General features: G+C 42.2%; 1 protein-coding gene across 2 annotated transcripts in view; it reads left to right on the forward strand.

Annotated features, from left to right (window-relative positions):
• Window positions 1-23,589, forward strand: part of slc8a1b (solute carrier family 8 member 1b) — a 211,994-nt gene that overhangs the window by 152,088 nt on the left and 36,317 nt on the right. For both annotated transcript variants that reach the window (XM_049600990.1, XM_049600989.1), the window contains exons 6-7: window positions 17,795-17,940; window positions 22,332-22,431. In XM_049600990.1, the coding sequence (XP_049456947.1) occupies window positions 17,795-17,940; window positions 22,332-22,431 (246 nt within the window). The remainder of the gene's footprint in view (window positions 1-17,794; window positions 17,941-22,331; window positions 22,432-23,589) is intronic.

Genomic DNA, 23,589 nt, shown 5'->3' on the forward strand with positions numbered 1-23,589 from the left:
TCTCCCTCCGACCTCGTCACATATCGATGTTTGATCACGGACTACCACGTCCAGATATGACGTGCAAGGTACCCTGGTAAAAGTTGGTTGTTGACGTTCTGGGACGCTGTGTCAAGTTCTGTCTGTCTGTTAAGTTTAGTTTAAGTTTATTTCCTTTATTAATCCCCCTGAAATTCAATGTTTTCACTCTTGCTTGTCAATTACACACAGGTCCAAAAGACACACACATGCACAAACAGGACCTATACATGCACAAAGTGGAGAGATGTCAGGGTGAGGGGACTGCCCTTTGGTCAGGCGCCCCGAGCAGTTGGGGGTTTCGGTGCCTTGCTCAAGGGCACCTCGGTCCGGATTTTTGGTCCGGATGGGGAGTCGAGCAGGCGACCCTCCGGTTCCCAACCCAAGTCCCTATGGACAGCATGCATTGACTTCTTTCAAAATTCTCAGGAACGTTTACATACAGTCTCTTTACGTTAGTACAACACCACCAACTGACGTTTGTTTCCTCCAGCAACAAACACGTGGTTGGGTTAAGGAAAAAAGAACAGTGTTTGGCTTTATAATCTTATCGGAAGCGAGCACCGGCCTCCTGGGCAATCGGTGGTGGTTGTTGGAAGCATCCACCACCCCTCCTGCTCGTCCTACTTGGACTTCCGCCGCCTTAACTTTCGTTGTTGTCCCGCCACGTTTCCCCCTGACACTGCCAGGCACCGTTATACAATAATGCCGACTGGCCGCGTATCTTTTTTCATCAGTGTCTGACTCCAGGAGTCACTGCACGACCACCTGACTGTGACAACTTCGGAGGGAGACCGAGTTGGTTTCTACAGTAGCCTAGAATGGACAACCAAACACAGATTTTGAGCATGAAACTGCTTTATTTAGTGTTTTTACCGGTTTGAATCTTTGGGTCTGTTCCTTTCTGAGAGGAAGAGACCTCTGCGGACAATTCGACTCCCAGTAAAAACCTCCTGAACAATGAACACTGAAAAAATTCTAACCAAGAGAAGTTTCAGCTAGTTGCAATGTGCAATCCTCTCCACTAGATGCCACTAAACCCTACACACTGCTCCTTTAAAGATGAGACGGACGCACTCAGAAATGTGTCACTCAGAAAGTAAGAAACTTTTGCAGCTGCTTTCATCAGTCTGTGACAGAAGAAAAATGTGTGTATTGCCCAACAAATGATCAAATAATCTTTTTGAGTGTTACATTTCTGAGTGCGACCCTCTCGTCTTTAAAAGGATACAGATATCTCGGAGACAGTTGAGTTGGTCTGAGCACAGTGGCAATCCTACGAATAGTTTTCCCATCACATTACTGAGCAACACAAGCAAACAATCTGCTTGCAGTCTCCATTTATATTAATTCCCTCCATTAGAAAGAAATATTTCATATATATTACAAATTAGCATTTTATAGCAGAGACATAATGACAGCTCGTGTCCCAACTGAGATTTTGTTTTTCATCTTTTTCCCTCCCTAGTTGTGTATTAGTGTTTACAAAGGCTCTTAGTAAATTAACTATTCTCACTCAGAGAGCCCTGCAGAGAGACTCTGGAACATAAAATTGATTTTCTCAATACATTTTGGCACCACCCCACATGTTTCAAATACGCTTTTAAGCACCCTGCCCCAGAGACAGCAGCTGAAACCCCACCAGAACGGGCACGTTCACTGTCTAGCGTTGATTAATGTGTGAATTGTGCCTTGAACAGCTTTAATACTCAGGGTGTGTTCGAGTGAGAACACAGTCAGCTTTTCTTATTGGAATCCAGTAAGGTCCCGTTTCATCTTCCATCAAACCAGTGCTTCATAAGAGAAACGCCTCTGAGCCAGACATAAAAGCCTGATATTCTTGTCTCTTTTTTGTTGTTGTTGTTTCATTTTCATTGTTTTATTTGGCTGTAAGCAACAAAAGTTGACAGGATTAATGTACTGACTAAACAAGCACCGGATCTGACATCTGCTGTGCTGATATGAGGCGCTACACACTGTACGGTTAGAGAGATGGAGAGGAGAACAGTGTAGTTCATCATTTCTCTTGTAGCTGTTTGACTTTAGCGAGCACAGGAGAGACGTGAATGAGTAACAAGGCTTTTACAGGTAACAGCGCTGAATGGACAGTCGAGGGCTGCTGCTGTTTATGAGATATCGTGCAGCTTAAAATTTACATTTCCATTACCCACAGTGACTTTTACAGAGTAAGCAGGTTGAGGGTTCAGTGCCTCTCTGAGAAGTGCTTCAAAACCTGGTAAAAGCTTCATTTCTTTTCAAACAAATGTGCCAAGTGTCCTGCAGTGTGGGCTCTTAGTCATCCTACCTATAAATGTAAAAACACAGAGGCTAAAATCAGCTGTAAGCAGTGATTTATATTTGTTTTTAGCTCCACCACCGTTGCTTCCATCGGACACAGATAAATTAGTCCCTGCTAGTCCAGAGCGTGATAGTATCTGTATCCTTTTAATGTAAACTCCACCAATCTTTCCACCCAAATCGGCTTCCCCACAGATACTTCAGCGGCCTCTCATCTGTTCAGGAGAGAATGAAAAGGCTTGTGATTTACTTTTCCATTAACCTATTTCATCCTCCTCTATTTCTGGAGGAGTTTTTCGTCATGTCCTAGAACGCCTTTCAACAAGCGGCAGAGAGCAGGTGTCAACTTGAATCCAGCTTTGGTTTGTTTGTGCAGGTGGAGCCAGATGTTTAATATTTGCACAACAAACCAGTCGTCTAATGGTGTTGTTGAGGATAGGCAGGATGGATTTGTCTTCTTTAAAGGGACAGTTCACCCAAATAAAAAATACATGTTTATCCTCTTACCTGTAGTGCTGTTTATCAGTCTAGATTGTTTTGCCAGAGTTGCTGAGTGTTGAAAATATCAGCTGTAGAGATGTCTGCCTTCTCTCCTGTATAATGGAACTAGATGTCACTCAGCTTGTGGTGCTCATAGCACCTAAGAAATATATTTGAAAATCTCAACAGCAATATCTCTTTTCAGAAATCATGACCTGATTACTCAAAATAATCCACAAACCTTGTTGTGAGCAGTTTCATGTGGAAACTAGAGCTGTACCCGACACAAAGTTTTGTCAGTCAAATCAGATTTGGCCATTTAATACAAATATTCAACAATTCATTTCTTTTTTTCCATATAAAGTTTTAAAGTTTGAATGCTAACTGCACTAATGATGGATTGGATTGGAAATGTGCAACAATTTTGCTGACACTAGATATCACACCAAAACCAGAGACTGTGTCGTATTAAGTATCTGTGAACTGTAAATTCCAAGCTCTCTTCTGCTTCCAAGCAGAAGAGAGAAGATAATGTTATCTCAGAGCCTTATGGTGGAAAGTCTCGCCCCCTCTGTACTGCTGCATCACGTCTGCAGCTAACTGTGCCAATAGCCTCGATTACACCGAGCAGTTCAGTACATTTTTTTTTTCTGTTTCCACTGTGAAAAGTTGTGGATGGTACCAATGGAACCGTTCTGTACCATCTCCATGTTTGGTCCCCCCTCTGTTGGGGTACCTAGCACACAGATCTGGTACTAAAAGGTGGAGCTGTGAACACTGCAGTCTGATTGGTCAATAGAGGACGGTCACTCTGCTCAGGGCTGAGTTGTGGCTGGTTTTGAGGCTCATGTAACCACTGTTGGATCTTCAAGCATTATAAATATATACACTTCAACCGGGATGGCATATATTCTAATCCTCACTTGGAGAAAAAAAAGCATCACGAAGTGTCGTTCCTGTGGGCTCCAGCAACACTAAACCCCTGAGCTTGCCTGAGAAGGACTAAATGCACAAACCCACTATTTTTAATATCCCATGGAGAGAGACTCTCACTGCAGCCTGTTTTATTTTGTTCTGAAAATGTCGGTGTGCAGCCTCATTCTGCGGACGATGAACCAGGTGCAGACTGATAAAGGAGGAAATACAGTGAGTGCTGGACGGAGCAGTGAGTAACAACAGGGTTACTTTGGGTTACATACTGAAAGTGTTTGGTGGATACGGGGCTCAAGAGTAGCGTGAAAGTCAAGCACTCACTCCACGGCAAAATCTAAGGATTTCCAACAGTACACTGCACAGCACACTACCTGGCAAAAAAACAAAAATGACAGCTCAACTTGAAGTAATGTCAGTAGACTGGGGTGACAATTCGAATCTCCAACTTCAAAGGGCAGCCCGAGGAGAAACTATTTTCTCTCTACCAAATAACACCCATGAACCATATCACTGTGCAGGAGGAAGTGTGCATCTACTGCTAGCCCACCTAGCACCACTGAGCTAGCTAACATTACAGCTCAGCCGAGGACGACGCCATTATTGTTTACAACTTGCTGTCATAAGAACAAGCCTCTCGTCTATGAGTAGATGCACTCTTCCTTCTGCGTGGTGATACGGTTGATGGATGTAGTTCAGTAGAAGGAAAATAGTTCCTACATGAAACTGCTCACAACAAGTCTGTGGATTATCTTGAGTAACTATCACGTCTTTCATGTAGGAGAATCTTTTTCCTCTATGTGGAGGAAAAAGCTGCATTCACTGGAGGTTTTAGAAGTTTCCAGATGACCCCGTGATATTGCAGGTTTGTGAGGAGCCTCAGGACAGCAGGAGGCAGAGGAGAGTTCACTGCAGCCTGTGAACCTCTGTCACTCACTCGGGTGGGGAGAAAATGCAGCGTGAGGAAGAAACAGCGCTGAGAGGGAAACCAGCTGAAAACACACGCACCCTGCAGAGGGTGATGACCCCATGTCCTAATGCACACACACACACACACACAGTATCAAACATGCATGGGCACACAAAACTCGGTAGAGCAACATACATCGCGACATGTGACCACTCAGATGCACACGCACGCATAGTGTATGTCCCTGTGTGTGAATACATGTCACTATTTGTCCGACAGCAATGTCCTCTCCTCTAATCCTCCTCTAATCTTCTCTCTGCCCTCAGTGTGTGTGTGTATCTGTGTGTGGGCACATGTGTGTTCAGTTATGCAATCCGACATAACATTATTATCAACCCTGGAATTAATTAAGCCATGTGCCAAAACAACATAATTAATTGGAGACATGATTATCCGTGTCTCATGCCAGTTCGTGGCTCCACATGTGTGTGTGCTCACCGAGGTCTCTCCATATTTAGTGTCATCATTAGTATATACATTAAAGCCCTGTAATGTACAAACTCACTGAACCCTCTGTCATGCTGCGTACAGTGGTAAACAACATTAGTCATACATTTTAATGAGGTGTTTACTGTTTCGCTAGTGTCATTAAGTCTGTCATTAACCAGTGCAAATCACCACACAGTGTAAATGAATTTATTTGTGTCTTTATTACAGTAATGTGAAACATTTACATTAGTGATGACGGATGATCATTAGAAATTAATGCCGTTGTTTTGTATATTCTGTTAGGTAAATTCATTATTACAATAATGTAAGTGCAAGTAAACAAGTAGATGGAGGCACAGGATATTACATTAATCAGACTGTAGATTTATTCACTCAACAGTTGTTCTTTTCCTCATCAAAATCATCATCCTCCCTCCTCTATCTCAGCTTCCTCCTCTTTTTTCTGCGCATCAACCTCCTGTAAACTCAGCGCAGTCGCCAGAAGAAAATGTCAGCATCGTACTCTTCTGCAAACCACGAATATGTTACGTTTGCACGTTCCATATGCAAAATACCAGTGTTTCTAAAGTGACATAGTATATAAGCTGACTTTGTCATCTGGAGGTGGAGGGGATGGTGGATGACGTGACACCCGAGCAAGACACCCGCCAAGCTGCAGACTACTACAGAAACAACGAAGCACAAAACCAGTTGCGATTTAGCGAGTCATTGCTGTGTTTCCAGCAACATTTTAGGCACCAAATGTGGGTGTTTTGTGGCAAACTGTCGCCATTTTTCTAACAAGGACTAGGAATGCACGATATTGGATTTTTTGCCGATATGTAACAACTCATTTGACCAATAAACGATACAGACATCAATATATCCTCTTTTTCCTACCTAGTGGTGCTCCCGTTTCCTCCCACAGTCTAAAGAAGCCCAATCAATCTCTTTTCAGCATTGGCAGTATAAAAACAAAATCAGGGAGTGCAGCAAAATGCCGCCTGCCTACTTTTGTTTATATAGAATGCGCCTTTTTCGGGGCAATGGGGGGCGTGAGCAAGTAACAAAACGTGTAGCTCAGTGTGTGACATAAACGTTGACGTGGGAGGGAAGTCAGCCCGTTCCTCACCGTCCCCGTCATCTGACGGTTAATGGCCTCTTCGTTTGCAAGAACAAGGAGGGCGCGCAATTCTTTGTCTCCCCAGTTGCTCATCTTTACAGTGTCTGTCAGGTTTGTGTTTCCCTCTTGCTACTAGCTGCTCGCTAATTCCTGCTATCAGCTGTTTCCTGTTTATCCACCGCCAGTGGCTCACACATGTGGCATCATCAACAGCTCCTCCCACAAGTCTTCAACAGCCCCTCCCGTTGCGGAAGGCCGCCTCGGTCTGTTTAAACTAAAAGGGTTTCGCCAACAAGACTACCCTACGAGGCGGAAAATTGGGCGCCTCGGATCAACTCGCCAATCCAGCTCTGTGTGTCTGAACGCTCGCAGCTGGCCGGCAAATCGGCCCAACATTCGCGGATAATCTGGCAGTGTAAAAGGAGCTTTTGTGTCAGCCCTGTGATAGTCTGGCGACCTGTCCAGGGTGTACCCCGCCTCTCGCCCACTGTCAGTGACCCCTAACAGGATAAGTGGTTAGGGAAAATGAATTAATTTTAATGATCATCAAGTCTCCTCTGTAGTGGAGTTAACATCATATTATGCATGTATACTCCTATCATGATGGCCCACCAGCAGATGGAGACATGAAATACAATACTTTTCAATGTATTTAATTTTCATTCATTGTGAAAAATACGACAAAGCATGTTGGTTGATTCTGATAGTTCATTTTAAAGCCAGTATCAGCCGGTGCTGATGTTACTGTGCATCTCTAGCGAGGATAGTGCCACGAAATTCGGTTGTTTTTTACCGAGTCATTGCTGCTTCTCCAACGTATCTGCTACATAATAATGTGCAAATGTAGCTGTGGTTTGCGGACACATACTTTTTTCTGGTGATTAGGTTGGTCAGCTATATTCCTCTCTTCCATCTAGCTCCCATTTTACACTCTGCTCTAACCGTTCCTCTTACTCTGCCTTCTACTCCTCTTCCTCCTCCTCTAACTTCTTCCTTTGATCATGATCTTTACCTCACCTTAATTAGATTAAAGGGCTTTTATAGCCTAAACATAACCATACATCAGTTAAGTCATGATTTAACTGCTTCCAGTGGATATTGAAGGCAAATAAATATGATACATAGTCAGTGAATGCTCAGCTGATACGTTCAGTAGTAATATTGTACAGTTAATGTTTTTTAAATTATATCAGTGAAGAACTAGATTTCGGCAGCGTTTAGTTTCAAACATATTTGCTGTTGTAGGTTAATTGTATATAAATCTAATTTCCAGGACAAGGGGTTGCGTCCTATATCACATATCACCTTCTTTTCCTCATCCTCACCTCTCCCCCTTGTTTTCCTTTTTCCTTATTTCCCCCTCCTTCTGCTACTTCACTTCCAACTCCTCGTTTTCATCCTCTCTTCTACTCTCGTGCTTGTTTTTCCAGCTTCTCTTTCTTCTCTTCCTCATCCCTATCCTTCCTCACTGTACACTTTATTCCTTTTCCTTATTTCTGCCTCTTTCATGCTCCCATCATCCTCCTCCTCACCTTCCTCTCCTCGTTCTCATTATGCATTCCTCTCCTCATCCTCTGCTCACAGCTGTTTGACCTCTCCTTTCTTCCTCTCCCTCCTCTCTTCCTCTTCTTACTCATTATTTTCCTTCTCTTTTATGTCCTCTCCCCCTCGTCTTATTCCTTGTCACTCCAGCTTCCTTTCCTCCTTTCATCCTCTCCTCCCTTCCCCTGTGGACGGACAAGACTGGTGAAAAGTTCCACTTGTCTTTTCTCCTCCTGCTCCTCTCCTCTGCTCCTATTCTGTCTCCTCCTATGGGACTCTCCAAAAGTGTGACAGTGTAACAGCTCCTTCTTCCTCCTGCCTGCCTCGTCCCCTGCTGTACTGTTTAATCCTGTCAAAGACCGTGTCTTCTCCTGTCTTCTCTCCCCTTCCATCTGCTCATCTCCTCCTTGACACGGCGCAGAAGTTTCTCCCCTCTGCTCCTCCTTTTGTCTTTACATGTTGACAGTTTGCAAAGATACCTCCCCCACCTCCTCTCACTCTGCCCTCCTCCTCTGCCTCCTCTGATGGAGCCTGAATCCATCAAACATGACAGGGTGCAAAAATCCTCGCCTCTCCTCTCTGTCGATTGTTTGTTCTTTCCTTCCTCGTTACCCTTTTTCCTTCACCTCTCCTTCAGTCCCTCTCTCCTCCTCTCCCTGTCGTCTCCCATCACTGCTGGGGAACTGGGGACTCTATCAAATCATGACGAGGTGTGAAAGCACACACATACACACACATATACACACATGCTAACTCTTGTCAGCACATATTGACCCACGTTGCACCCAGACAAATAGACAGACGCACCGACTACATGAAAAAAAGAAGAGAAGGGCTCCATATTTAATCAGAAAGTATCAGCACAATTTATTGTGTTGGAGTGCAGAGTGAGCACACTCAGGCTATTAAAGCAACACTTACCTTTCTGGAAATGTTATGCTTTGCTTTGTTTAGGTTAAAATGCTATTAATAAGCTGATGGCACACTAAAATGTAAGTGAATTCCACCAGAGATAACAACTCATAATTGTACCATTCTCATATGGTTCTTAGAAAACTCCGACCAATTGGCCGAGCGTCCTGTCTGTCTTCCCCACGTGGAGGCCTCCGACTGACGTAACCGCTCGCATAGCATCTTATTGTAAAACTCATCAGTCATCACTGACTCCGGTTGAGTTTGAAAACTGCAGGGTTGCGTTTGACTGTCTTGGTTGTAACGTTACACTCGCTCTCCTCTTCCGTGTATCTAACGTTACCTTGCCAACGCCTACGTCTATCATAGACATAATGAGGACGTAATGGAGGGAGGTGGAGTTTAACTGTGCATTCACACCAAAAGCGTCATGAAGGAAGCGCTTGCAGAAGGCTGCCAAGGGGCGGGAAGCTAACTTATTGGGTTGGTGGTAAATAAGCGGGAGCTCTTTGGAGGGAAAGTGTGTCTATATATATAGCACGTACATCTTCCGCTTCCTCTTTCACCATGGATCGCACTTTGGGAAGCCTGTTTTGTATAGCAGCAGTGTATTTGCTGAGGAAACGCAGGGCTCGCCACAATCAACTTCTCCTCCATTTTTGTCTTCTCTTTCTTTTTCTTTCACTGTCCTGCCTAGAATATTCACAGTCTGTAATTGGCTGCTGCTCGCTGCTGCTTCGGCAGCGTTGCTGCTCATTTGCATAAAGTTGAGCTTCTCTCAGCTTCACAGTGACGCTCCAGTGGCTGGCATCGCGCTGCTCACTGCCGCCGACGCTCCAGACACCCTTCGTAGCAAGCGTACATTGAAAATGGATGGCTGCCGGCCACTTATGACGTTCATGATGCTTTTGGTGTGAATGCACAGTAAGTGTGAACTCCCAGAAAACAATTTGTCTATATGACATGTTGTGTTCGTAAGTGTTCCGAACGACCTTTCTTCAAGGTCGGGTGCCAGGCGTGATAATCACATAAATGTAGACAGTGGAGACTGATAAAAGACGAAATGCAGTGAGTGACAACAACCCCACCCACATTTAAGAGGACTGTTTGCGGTGGAAACACTAGGGTCTAGGTACCACGTCTGAAGGGTTACTGTTGGTTCCATAGGTACTACACTGAAAGTGTTTGGTGGAAACAGGGATGAAGCGTCTCAGTAACGTATTAATGTTATTAAGTACAGCTGTGCTTTTCCTTCTATGGCTTGTCAAAGCGTCTACCATGATAAAGGTCTATCTCCGCCCTGTTTACACCGCCATGTACATGCCCAGTGTATGTGAATGGTCTTGTGATATTTTCAGGTGTGTTAGTACGGACAGAGACTTTTTCTAAATCAGTGCTAAAACGCTTGTGTGTGGAGATTGTTTTCATTTTGTAACACTGTTTTAAAATGAAAATATATTAGTGTGGATGCAGCCTTAAGGTCCTCAGATAGAGAAGAAGAGTCTAATGCATCTCAGCTGCTGCTGCAGGGTTTGCTCTCTTGATTTTTATCAGAGACGTGACGCGTCAGACACACTCATATGAAAAGACACATGACAAGTTTCCTTCAGGTCTTAAAACTGGAAGGAGGAAGCCTTCCAGAGAAATTTAAACCACTGTCCTAACTTTTTAATCTTTATTCATTTGAAGAATATAAGTTGGTGTTTTTACAGTGCATCCATTATCTTATTTCAAATTCAGACAGGAGGAACAGTAAACTACAGGGGCAGTCTGGGAGCGCAGACCTCAGCCAAGGCCAAATGTCCCATTTTGCAGTGTGGATGAACGTGAAATTAATTTGTGTATCCGCCCCATGATATGAGTCCACTCCAAAATTTCATGGGTTCCTCCTCAGCATATGCTTCACCCTTCCACAACGTTGCATGAAAAATTGTGCTGTTAGTTCTTCCATAATCCTGCTGAGAAACGAACAAACCAAACTGAAAGTGTGACCTCCTCAGCAGGACGTGACAAACGAAGGAAAAGAAAGTAAACTCAGGAAGTGAAGATCAAGATAAGGTCCAGCATATTAGGATGTCTAACCAAAATACAAAGGTGCTCACAGGAGGAATGGACTAGAAAAGTAATGAAAAGTAGATAATCCTCTTTTGGGAGTCGTGGCAGGCAGAGCAGATTATGAGAAATGCTCTTAAATTTAAAGAGAACTAAGGACACCACTAATGTGAGAGAGATACCACCAATGGACCCCGCATGGACTCATTTGTCTTTTGTGAAAAACCGAAGGTAGCTGTATTATTTTGTCAGCTATGTTTTCAAGGTTGCTGAACTGAATGAGTAATGTGCTCCTTGTCGGTTTTCTGTGTCAGGTCGCTGGAGCTCACACGAATCGAAACTTTATCAGAAAAGAAGGAGTTAGAGAGCCAGGCAGAGAGAGAGAGAGAGAGAGAGAGAGAGAGAGAGAGAAGGAGGGATACAAACTGGAGGTTTTAATACTGAGACGCAGAGACAAAGAGGATGAGATGACAGAAGGTAGATCAAAATGAAAATAAAGATTAAGAAAAGAAGGAGCCGGGGTTAGAAACAGTTACGTAACAAGAGACAGATATTTGGGGATAGGGCGGAGGTAGGTTACGCCCTGCTCATATTTTTTGTGCTGCCTATTTAAAGATACAGTGTGCACAATTATTAGGAGTTTGGAAATGAAATTTAATTCCCAGTGTATTTCAGAAGTTTGAGGAATATTCCTGTGTACGTGTTCTGGCTGTGAGGCACATAGGGCTGTATTTAATTTAATTGAGCTGCAAAGGAGCAGAGAGAAGGACACCGGAGGGAGGAAAAATCAAAATGATAAATGGTACAGACAGCGGCTTTGACAGGAAGCAGCATCTTACCCTGCAACATTCAACCTCTGTCAGGTCCATTTACACACACACACACACACACACACACAGGCTAACAAGGATACTGCCCGGTCATGTTCATCCCACATGAGGTTCAGCATAGGCTGTTAATTGAGTTCATTAAATCACCATCAGGCAGTGTGAAATGGTGTGTGTTTGTGTGCTTGTGTGCAAATTCAATTCATTGTGAATTGAATTTAACTAAAAGAGAACCGTGACGCACATGTGAGGTGTAATTCTCACTTTGCAGTTGAGGTAAAAATGTTTGACGTGATATTCAGAGCAAACTGTTAAAAAACTAGAAGGCCACTCGATGAGCACAGACCTCCACCAAAGAGATATGTAAATCTGCAAATGCAAGCACCACATATGTCTGGATATATTTCCCAAACTATTAGAATAAAGTCAAAATATAGTTGTGCATAATTAAGGCCTCATTAATTCAATGGATAACTAAACTGGAAATATACATTTGTGAAAACCAGAATTTGCCTTTTTGTGAATATTTTAAAAACTATGTTAACAGTCGTTTTCAAATTTGTTAAGAAGTCAGATAGTGAATATATTTCTTCAAATGTGTGGTTGATATTGTGCTTTTCAAAGTACTGTAGGCTGTATTTTTAAATAAATGCAAAATCTGCAGAAATGAGTGTGCCAAATTATTGTACAAGTTGGTCCTAAGAGCATATAACTTTTAGAAAATAAAAACTAAGCACCTTTTTAAACGTTTTATCGTTTGAAAATACTAATATTGCCTACAACTGTATTCAAACTTCAACAAAAACAGCAGTTTTCTCTACCGTTGTATACAAAATAAAACTTTTATTGTCTTTGAAACATTTCAAGTAGGGATATTCCGATCCAGCTTTTTCACTTCCCATCCGATACCGATATTACAGCCTTGAGTTTTGGCCGATACCGATACTGATCAGATCCAAGCACGTATTATACATATTCACTTATTTTGTTGTCAGTCATGTTAGAAAAGGTTTGATCAAGCAATATTACTCTAACAAGAAGAACTGCTTAATCGGGTTAGTTAGAATGATCCACAACAGTTGGTATGAGAAACTGACCTGTTTATTGTTAACAGGGTTAAATAAACAAACTTTAAACTTGAACATTAACATTAAATAAAAAATATAGCTGGTTTGCTTTGGCTGCTTTGGCCCCTTAATAAATAGAAAATAAATCAACACAAGAAATCTTTAAAATGTCTAACACTGAAATTAAAATAGCAGCAAGACTCCACACACTTGTGCTTTGGCCCCCTAATAAATAAAAAATAGATTAACACCACAAGACATTGTTGACATTTAACAAACAATGCAGCCTTTCCTTTTCAGTTATTTTAGTAGTGTCAGTGCCAGCCTGGTGCTGCTGTTTCCTGTGTGTCTGCATGCTGGCCTGGTGGATTGACAGTAAGTGCTGGAGCGGATCACTGGAATGGACTGCTTGAATCGCGGAGTGCTGGGCTGGCCGGATCAGGCTCCATGAAAAACTGGATCGGAGTTCTTGGATGGGCATTTGTCCATGCAGTCCGATCCGATGCCGATGCATGTTTTTTGCTAATATCGGCGGCCGATACCGATCCGAATATTGGATCGGGACATCCCTATTTTTAAATATAAAGTTTTTCCTCTAATGTCCAATATAACCTTTCAAGGAGGGTCAGAAGTCGCTGGTCAACTGATTTAGTTTGGTTTCTGATGACTTCTCTGCTGATACTGTGTGCTGCACCTTGTATGGCTTTCCAAAGCTGGTCTTTTGAGCTGTATTACTTGCCATCTGTAAATCATTTTCTTTATAATGGCCATGAGTTCTCAATTAGGTTGAGATCAGGTGAGCAGGCAGGCCAGTTCATGAGGCGATCGTCTCTAAAGCCCTGAGATGCCAACCAGACTTGGGAATAATGTGAGGCATGTGACTTTAGCTGATTGTCTTTTCCACCATGGAAGGAAGTTTGTCTTGAGGAAAGTGCAGAACCCTTCAGAATTCACTTTTACACCATCCTGAACCCGAAGAGAACCAACAAGTTCATCATCAACAATGGCAGCCCAGAATATAACACCATCATCGCCTTGTAGACATCGCAGTCGAGTTGGAGCAGCATGGCCACTTGAAATCCAACCATCTGGTCCATCTAGGGTTGCCCGGCGCTCATCTGTGAATATAACTTTGGAAAAGTCGGCCTTCATGTATTGTTTAGCCCATTCCATTCGTTTTTCCTGATGTATTTTCTTCAGTGGTGGTCTTGTCTTTGCCTTTTGGACCTTTACCTCTCGACCTGGATACGTCATTGAGCCCCACAGCTTCAAAAATGGCCTTACTGGCAGCTTAGGGTCTTTTAGCAACCCTTTTGTTTGATTCTTGACAGTTCTCAGCTTGATAATGTTTGGCAAGCTTTTCCTACTCTGGGTTTTCTCCCATCCTGACTATTTTGGAGGTCACTGGCCCATGGTCAAAGTTGAATAGGACTTGCATAATAATGTTGCACACTTATTTACACGTGGTCTGTGATATAGGATATTGGAAAGCTTTGTAGATTCAAACAAGAAGGGTTTTGTTAAAGCACAAGGCCTTAAATTCATCATACTAAAACACTATATTTTCCTGAACAGCAGCCTTCCAGATTTTCAAGAAAAGCTTGCATAATAATTTGGCACGTAGTGTATTATCATGTACATAAAAGAGCAAAGACTATCAAGATCACTTGTAACAAAACACTGTATGTTCACAAGGTAGAAGTTTTTACTTGGACATCCAAATACGTATTTCGGTTGGTCATCATGACAAGAAAAATCAACTATAACAGCTCTACTTGAGAATGTAATGAGCATGTGATTTATGGAGTGGAAAAAAACATGCAGTTTAATTTTACGACTCTGAACTTTAACGGCGTCACACTTAACTCATTGTTGCAGCAGGTTTTATTTGCTGCTCTTCTCTCCTTCAGCGTTCACGCTTCACATCCCCGCAGGAGGCCGCGATGCAAAACTGCTTCTTGCTTATGATGAAGTAAAAGTTTGACGAAACCGCTCCTGGCAGAAATTTGCATGCATGTGTGTGTGTGATTGAGCTATAAGCTCCATGCTGTAACTCAGCTGAGGGGAACAAATGACCAATGAATTGGTGCCAACCGTCAATGTACTGCACTATAATGGAAGGCAATAGCATGAATAACCGTCCCCCCATGGAAAATGTGATCTTGGCCTTTCTCTTTCTCCCTTTCTTTGTATTTCTCCTCCTCTTTGATCCCGGCAGTGAGTTCAGGCTCTATAGTGAATCTCAATTACTGACACACACCATAAAGAAAAAAGAAAAGGGCGAGAAGAAGAAGAAGAGATGGTGGTTGTGTGTGAGAATTAGAGAGACAGAGATAATGAGACGAGAGAGGAACTGGAAGTATATTTTCATTTAGTAATGCCACCGTCACTACTGAACAGTGAAAATCTAATTATTTCAATTGAAAGCAGCGGCACATCTAGATATTAATAAAACACAAAGGTGGATGCCAGAGGTGGAAATTGAGTATCACTGATTTGAATCATTAGTTGAGTTTATTTCCAGGATCGATGTCTGTTTCATTCTAATGAGAGGAACTCCTTCGTTAATAGATATCAATTCATTTAGTGACAATTATGATTTAGCATAGTTCAGTTTGGTGTTCCTGTGTTGAAGATTTGTGTATGTATGTTAGGGATGCACTGATATGGATCATTTCAACTAATACGATAACTGATAATTACCTGCTTTTCATGGTCAATAACCAATACGATCACCAATAATTTCACATTTTTGTGATTTAAAAAGAAGTGCATAACTTGTAGTTTATGTACACCTGAGAAAATATGGATGATTCAATATTCCGTAGCTCTGACATAACCAAATCAATCCGACATCACTGTTGCTAACACAACAAAAACAAGTAACAGTTCTGACTCTTCCATACCTGCCGATATCAGGTCTATGCTGAACGCCCCTGCCCCTGCCCCTGTATAACCCTACGCTACAGATGAACATAATAAAATAATAATAATAAAATACAAGGATGTGAAAGTAAAATGACTCCTAATCAGTATTAAATTTCTAGTTAACGGTAAGAGAGAGGGAGATTATGAAGCCCAGAGACAAACACTGATTGCTGACTCATATGAACATCAACAGGTCCGTGTTACATCTGGTGCATGAAATGTTTATATCATCACACTGCATGTTTATAAACACACCCAGGCACTGACTCCGCGTCCCATGATAGACTAGCCTACAACTACCAAGTAGTTGTGATGCGCTATTGATTCACCTCACACCTTAACACTCAACTCAGACAAACAAGCGGCTGTGTCTCACACACACATGGTTAGCGGTTACTATCCTCCAGAGACCTGAACTTTGGTTTGGTATGCATTTTTAATTCCTCCTAGCTAGGGATCAGTAGGACCCAATAAGTATAAAAACTCAACATTGTCAACTGTAATAAACTCCCAATGTCCTGAAACGGGACGATAATGAAGTCCCAATGTCCTGAAACGAGATAATAATGAAATCCCAATGTCCTCAAATGAGCCAGTGTCCTGAAACGAGACAATAATAAAGTCCCAATGTCCTGAAACGAGCCCCAATGTCCTCAAACAAGATGATAATGAAGTCCCAGTGTCCTCAAACAAGACAATAATGAAGTCCCAATGTCCTGAAACAAGACAATAATGAAGTCCCAATGTCCTCAAACGAACCCCAATGTCCTGAAACAAGACAATAATGAAGTCCCAGTGTCCTCAAATGAACCCCAATGTCCTGAAACTAGACAATAATGAAGTCCCAGTGTCCTCAAACGAGACGATAATGAAGTCCCAATGTCCTGAAACGAGACGATAATGCAGTCCCAATGTCCTCAAACGAGCCCCAATGTCCTGAAACGAGACAATAATGAAGTCCCAATGTCCTCAAATGAGACGATAATGAAGTCCTAATGTCCTCAAATGAGACGATAATGAAGTCCCAATGTCCTCAAACAAGTACTTCCTAATTAACAGCGTCTCATCTTGTAAGTGTTGCTAAAATTAGTCAACTTTGTTGCCATATCAAACTACAAACATTATTAATCATAAACAAACAAGTTTCAACCATAAAATGTGATCAGCTTTTGGACCTTGTCCACTTTTGTGTTGGGATTGGCTGCAGACTGACTTGGCAGAGATGGCTGCCATCTTGTTTCTACATAGATTAGTGTATTGTGCTCTCACTACCACTAGATGGCACAAAAAGTGTCCACGAACGAGGACAACAGGTCTGAGTTAAGAAGAATGAAGTATAAGGTCAGGTAAACCAAAAATGTGATGTCCTCATACAAGGACACAGGGTCTCAGGAGGTTCATAAATTTAACAACAGAGTCGAGTCGTTGGATGTTACCCACTGCTGCTAATTAGCTCGTGCTAACGCTTTGGAGACAGTCCTTTGGCGCCGCATCGAACCTACAGCTACAGGAAGTAGCTGAGTACATGTGCATTTTACCTAGTGGTGACGGTGTCATGAAGAAGAACAAATCATGAAGACCCTGGTGTCCTGAGATGCTGATAGTTTGGTTTTAGTATAAAGAAAGAGCCTTTTTCATTTCGGCACTGTACACACAAGTTTTTAAGAATTACAGGGCCCAGATGGATGCTGTCATTACACATTAAAATGTATAACTGCCATGTTGCTGAGTCCATAACAACTACAAATACATACAAATTGAAATGTACTCCCTCAGTAGGGCTGCTGTAAGTATCAACATTTGTAATACAAGTCTCTCAGGTGTCATGAGTCTGACTGTTAAAAGTTGATGAGATGACATGTTCTTTTAGCGTCACACGGTGCTGCTGCATCTCTTGTTTGGCATTTACATAACTTTTGTCTATTTATAGCTCTAATATCTTCTTTACTTCTACGTAACTGCTTCCTCTCTCTGGAAACTTGCAGGCTGTGTTTGCTCCGGCTGTCCAATCATTCCCCAGCATCTACAGCGTCACCAACATGGCCTGCTTTGTGTGTTTTAACTGTCTTCTTATTTTATTGTTTGTTTTAATGTCTGCACTCAGGACTCCTTGGAAAGCAGGATTGACACTAAGTGGATTATCCTGGTGAAATAAAATCAAGTCTACTGCCGCCCTGTTTTAACTCTGCCGCCGGTTGTTGTCTTGTGGTGTTTTCAGAGGAGAAGGAGAAGGAGGAGGAGGAGGAAGAAGAGGCGCTGACGGGGAAAGATGAGGAGGAGCAGCGCATCGCTGAGATGGGCCGTCCCACGCTGGGAGACCACGTCAAGCTGGAGGTCATCATAGAGGAATCATATGAGTTCAAGGTAAGGCAGGGGGTCTGTTTGTGTGTGTGTGTGGTCAAATTAATCAAAGTTAGACATCTGACTTGAACTGAATTGATCCTACAGAGATGACAGGAGCACATGTTTAAATGTGCAGTGTCATTTACTGTTATAAATTTGCTTTAGCTCTCCAAATAATAAGAAGAAACAAAAGAAAAACCCTGGTGTATGAGGACAGTGTTCTGGCTCTAGTCTTTTAGATGATTCCTATTAACTGCAACCAAATTAAATGACCTCACACACGACTCTGAAATGTCTGATCTCATTACACAAAGGAAACTTTGAGTTTTAGGACAGCTGAATCAAATCAGTAAACACTGTTAATGGGTTACAGCACATATCAAGGGCCTTCAACTGACACAACGACACAGACTTACACATACGTAACATGTAACATTTGCTCATAGGTATTATATCAACGTTTCTAAAGTGAAGTTATCCTCCTGAGACCCTGTGTCCTCATGTGAGGACATCACATTTTAGGTTTACTTGACCTTATACTTCATTCTACTTAACTCAAACCTGTTGTCCTCGTTCGTGGACACTTTTTGTGCCATCTAGTGGTAGTGATATATAATATAATTATATTATTATTATATATATAATTATCGTTGACAATGTTAGGTTTTTTATACTTATCGGGTCCTACTGATCCCAAATAGCTAGGGAAAATTGAAAATGCATACCAAACAAAAGTTCAGGTCTCAGGAGGATATGAGCTGACTTTGTCATCAGGTGGATGTCACCTGGCCAAGTCACCTGCCAAGCTGTAGATCATTGTTTGCGACCAACAAACAGCAAAACCAGTCGTGATTTATTGCAAGTCAGATTCCAGCAGCATTTTAGGCACGGAACATAAGTGTTTTAAAGTGACCTGCTGCAGTTTTCCCAGCAGGGATAGTGCTTAAAGCAGCTGTTTTTTACTGAGACAGTGCTGCTTTTCCAACAGGAACTGTGCCCCCAATTTTGGGCATTTTAAGCCAAAACACAATATTTTTCTAACATAACCACAGCATTATTGAATTGACCAAGGCATTCAGGGTACTTTGCACGTCATATCTTGTCGTGGAAAGACCATAACCAAACATCGATATGTGACGATATGTGAGAAAGTGTCAACATATTGCAGCGTTTCCTAGCTGTGTTTAAGCCACCGAACTTGGCTGTTTTTCACCAACCTGTTCCTGCTTTTCTTGCAGCTTTTGTGCCACCACACATCGGTGTTTTCAACCAAAACATGATCTTTGCCTAGTGATAGTCAAGTGGTGTTTTGTGCCCAAGCATAACCGCACGTTAACCTCAGCGCTGTTGGGAAACGTTAAGTTCTAATTTCCAGCTGCGGTTGTGCCACCAAAACTGGGGATATTAAGCAGAAACGTGGTCTTTTCCTGACTGTAACAAAGGTGTTTTGTGCCTAAACATAACCACAGCATCATTGAAATGCTACATAAAGTAACGTATCCGCTACATAATAATGTGGATTTGCAGAAATGTATAATGCAAACATTTGTTCTGGTGCTTGGGTTTCTAAATCACTTCTCATGTTACACTCACTCAGTCACAAAGCGTTCCAATACATACAGGAAATAAATGTGATTATTGTGTGCATCCTTTCCTTCCTCTCCCTCTCCCACGCAGACTCTTAAGACAAGTGTGGATGTAATTACCATCCATGTTACATTTTGTGTGTATGTGTGTGCATGTGTGTGTGTGTGTGTGTGTGCTAATGCATGTTCTTTGCTGCCGCTCCACCTCCACACTCACTCCAGACAGAAGACAGTTAATAACACCCAGTAATAGCTCGCCACTTGACAGGATGCTATACTTTGTCAAGTAGTTTTCTACATTAAATTGTGCGGCGTGTGTGTGTGTGTGTGTGTGTGTGTGTGTGTGTGTGTGTGTGTGTGTGTGTGAGTGTGTAGGAGCAAGGGACCGGATCCTATAGTTCCCTGAAGTACTGCCCATTGGCAGATAGTGGAGTACATCAGTGTGAGAGTGTCTGACGTAACAGATTGAAGGAGAAAAGCTGCATTAATGGAAAGTTAACTTTTCAGTCTAAGTGAATTTCATTCAAACAATAAAACCAGTAAACAAATAAAAAGTATCGACAACAAACATGTGATTTGTTTTAGTCACAGTTTTTACATTTAATTCATCATCAGTATGCTTTAAAATGCTTTGTTTTTTGGAGGGAAAAGACCCAAAGATTTCAATAATATGAGTGAGAAAGAGATTCATCAGGGGTCAGCATCAGGTCGAAGGTCATTCGTTGCCCTCAACTGGGTCATCACTGAGATTCATAGCGCCACAAACTGTTGACAGAAAATTCTGATATCTTCATTCACCCACTGTAAGAGTTTCACATTTGTTCACTTCTGCAGAGACGCACAGAGACATGAGCAAATATGTATTTCACACCAGTCCAACTGAGTCTAAAGTAATTATCTAAGGGAGGAAAAGGAGCAGAAGCAAGGGAGGTTAAAATATCAGTGTTACACAGAATGAGAAAGAAGGTATTACAAAAACCTAGACGAGTATACTTAAATAGGCACTTCACGTACAGTGGGCAAAGTAAAGCTGGTTGTGTGTGTGTGTGTGTGTGTGTGTATATGTGTGTGTGCGCGCACACGTGTGTGTCCACAGCAGCAGCGAGGCACTATTGACACCCCTAAGCTCCATTCAGCACAATTAGTATCCCAGTTTCCCTCTGAAGTGGAGAGAGAAGAAAGAGCAAACCCCACTGCTCTGCTAATTAGTGCGTGCGTGCGTGCGTGCGTGCGTGCGTGCGTGCGTGCGTGCGTGTGTGTGTGTGGTCTCAATATTTAATTGTTTCTTCCTTTTGAAGAAAACAACAAAGAAATATAAAGGCACAAAATGAAGGAGACAAGGAGGGAAAGAAGTTTGGAAAGAGGGAATAAAGGAAAAGAGAAGTCTCCAGAAGCAAAGAATCTACAGCAGATTGACAAAATTGTTTTGCTCATATTTTATAAAGCCCTTTAACTGCTCAGACCCACATAGAGATGAGTGAAAAGTTAAATAATAGATCATTTTTTAATTGCTCTCCTCATCCCCCGACAACAACGTCATTAGGTCCTCGTGCTGTGCAGCCAAACATTGTTCAGTACCACAGAAATGTATTTCCAATTCTCGTGAGGATCTCAGAGTTTCTAAATATACCAAATGTGCGGTTTCATTCCTGGGAAGTATGTTTAAAAATATGCTAGCATATTAGTCGCTGCTTTGAATATTTCACCCAGTGCACATCATATATCATTGGATCAAACTGGCACATGGTATTTATGTGACACTGACCAGATTAAATGTTTTTTTCCAGCCTTAAAGTTACTAAATGGATCTTTTAAAGTGGGGCTATATGAGATACTTACTGTATCTATAGTCAGTGTATCATCCACACTACATGTCTAGTGGCACCCCCACTTTGGAGGAGCAGGCAGGCTTAACACCACAGGAGCTAAGCAATGTGCTGCTATGGACTGGGGTTAGCAGCAAAAATGTATTTTAGCCATCTAAAAAAATAGTCCCACCCAAGAAAAATCTTCATCCATTTAAGTGTATGCTGTGTTGAGAATATTTTCTCTGCTTGACCTTGCGGCAGGCAGCCCTTTGCACTGGGGAAGCTGTTCACAGCTTCAGTTCCCCATCTATGCTCTCATCAAAGCCACCAGACTCCATTAACAAAAACAGTAATTTAAGCCTGCTGAACACAGGAGCTGTTAGTCTGTTTGTGTTATTGTGTGACTTCGGTGAGTCTGAACTAACCCTTTCAGATACCAAAGTCAAACAATAACACAAACAATGTAAATGTAAAACACAAAGAAAGATACATATTTATAATAAGAGTAAAGGCAAAAAATATATATACAAGGTAAAATTAATTACTAAATGATTTGCAATTTTTTAAATCACCATTAAAAATAGCAAAAGTGCAGAAAAGATAAAAAAGATTATTTAAAATAACACAATCACAACAGCAGGGTAAAGATTAACATATGCCTGTGTCTCTGTGAGGCTGTAAGTAGTGTTAGTTTTTGTTCAAAATTAAGACCGCATTTCCCACAAACCCCATGTTTTCCTGCCCACCCCAGCCCATTTGAAAGCATTCAACATGTTACAACCAGCTTCAGCATTTGTTTCTGTCTCCTGTCACCAGACATTCTGAAAACTTTTGTGTTTGCTCTGAAAGGACAGTGCCAGCTTCCTGTTTAATGGAGTGCAGCAACAGATTTCCAACACCGAGCAAATGGCTAATTCTCAGACGTGAATGGCTTCGTGAAATGAAATGACATCTTGAGCACTCAGTGAACAGACGGGTGTCTCTCCTCTAACCATATTATTCCTCTGTTCTTTGGCAGAACACGGTGGACAAGCTGATAAAGAAGACCAACCTGGCTCTGCTGGTAGGAACCAACAGCTGGAGAGACCAGTTCATAGAAGCCATCACTGTGAGCGCAGGTAAGGCCAGAGGAGACATATGAGTGTGTGTGTGTGCTGAGTGTGTGTCCGTTTATCAGTTCAACAGTTCAGAAGTTTACCAGGGTCGTCTGAGGTGGTCTGTGTGTGCCCTAACGATCAATACAACCAAAACTATCAGAGATCTCATGTTAAATGTGTGCGCATGGGTGATTTGCTACTCTAACGATGCTGAATGCATCATAATGGCAGGCTGTGTGTAAAATGAAGTGGGGTGATTTCATGGTCTGAAGGAGTCAAGTGTGTGCATGTGTGTGTGCGTTTATGATTCCTAATGGTTACTGGAAAGAGGACTGGCCTGGGCTGATGGTTCTGGACAGACAAACACTGACCAGATGGGAGATTATGTTGATTGCGGGAGCGATTGTATGTGTCTCAGCCTCCACTGTGACAGAACGAGTATGTGTGTGCGCGTGTGTTTATGTGGGATCGAGAGGAGAAGAGGAAGACGGGAATATTTAACACTTATCTGTCACTGTCAAGACTCGTTATGAGCCACGCTGACGTTAATGTCCCATGAAGAGGGAGACAGAGAGCATACATGTGAACAGGGAGAGATAAGGAGAAGGGTGTGTGTGAGGAAGACCATGTATTATGCAGGGAGAGACAGAGACGGAGTGAGATTGCATGCAGTGAGGAAGAAAAGTCATTGAGAAACATGCACAGTGGGAAAAACAGAATGAATGCACAAAGGGGAAATGTGATGTTTGGAATAAAAGGATGCATGTATGAGGACAAAGTAGGAAAAAGGGAACAAGAGACAGAAAGAATTTATGCAACAAGTGAGCTGGTTAATGAGAGGAAAGGGACACGAGAGCTGGTTTTACTGTAGGAACAGAGACAAATATATAAAAAAGAGGAAGCACCTTTTTCTGTTTCACTGCAGAATCTTCACAGTTCACTGGTTAGTTGTGGGAACTTGCCCTCTGGAGGCAGGACAACATTACTGCAGCTCATCAGTGGCAAAATAAAGAAAGCAATTCTTTATATATCAGAAAGTTTTCACTGCAGACGTGTTTCGGCTTCAACATGCCACTTCCTCTGTGGATTTTATCTACCAAAGAGCTTGACACAAAATGTTCAGAACAGCAAATGTAAAGCTTTTCTCTACTTGTTGCACGTCTTGCTTTGACTTTTTGT

This window comes from Epinephelus fuscoguttatus, linkage group LG16 (genome assembly GCF_011397635.1).
Source record: "Epinephelus fuscoguttatus linkage group LG16, E.fuscoguttatus.final_Chr_v1".
Classification (NCBI taxonomy): domain Eukaryota; kingdom Metazoa; phylum Chordata; class Actinopteri; order Perciformes; family Serranidae; genus Epinephelus; species Epinephelus fuscoguttatus.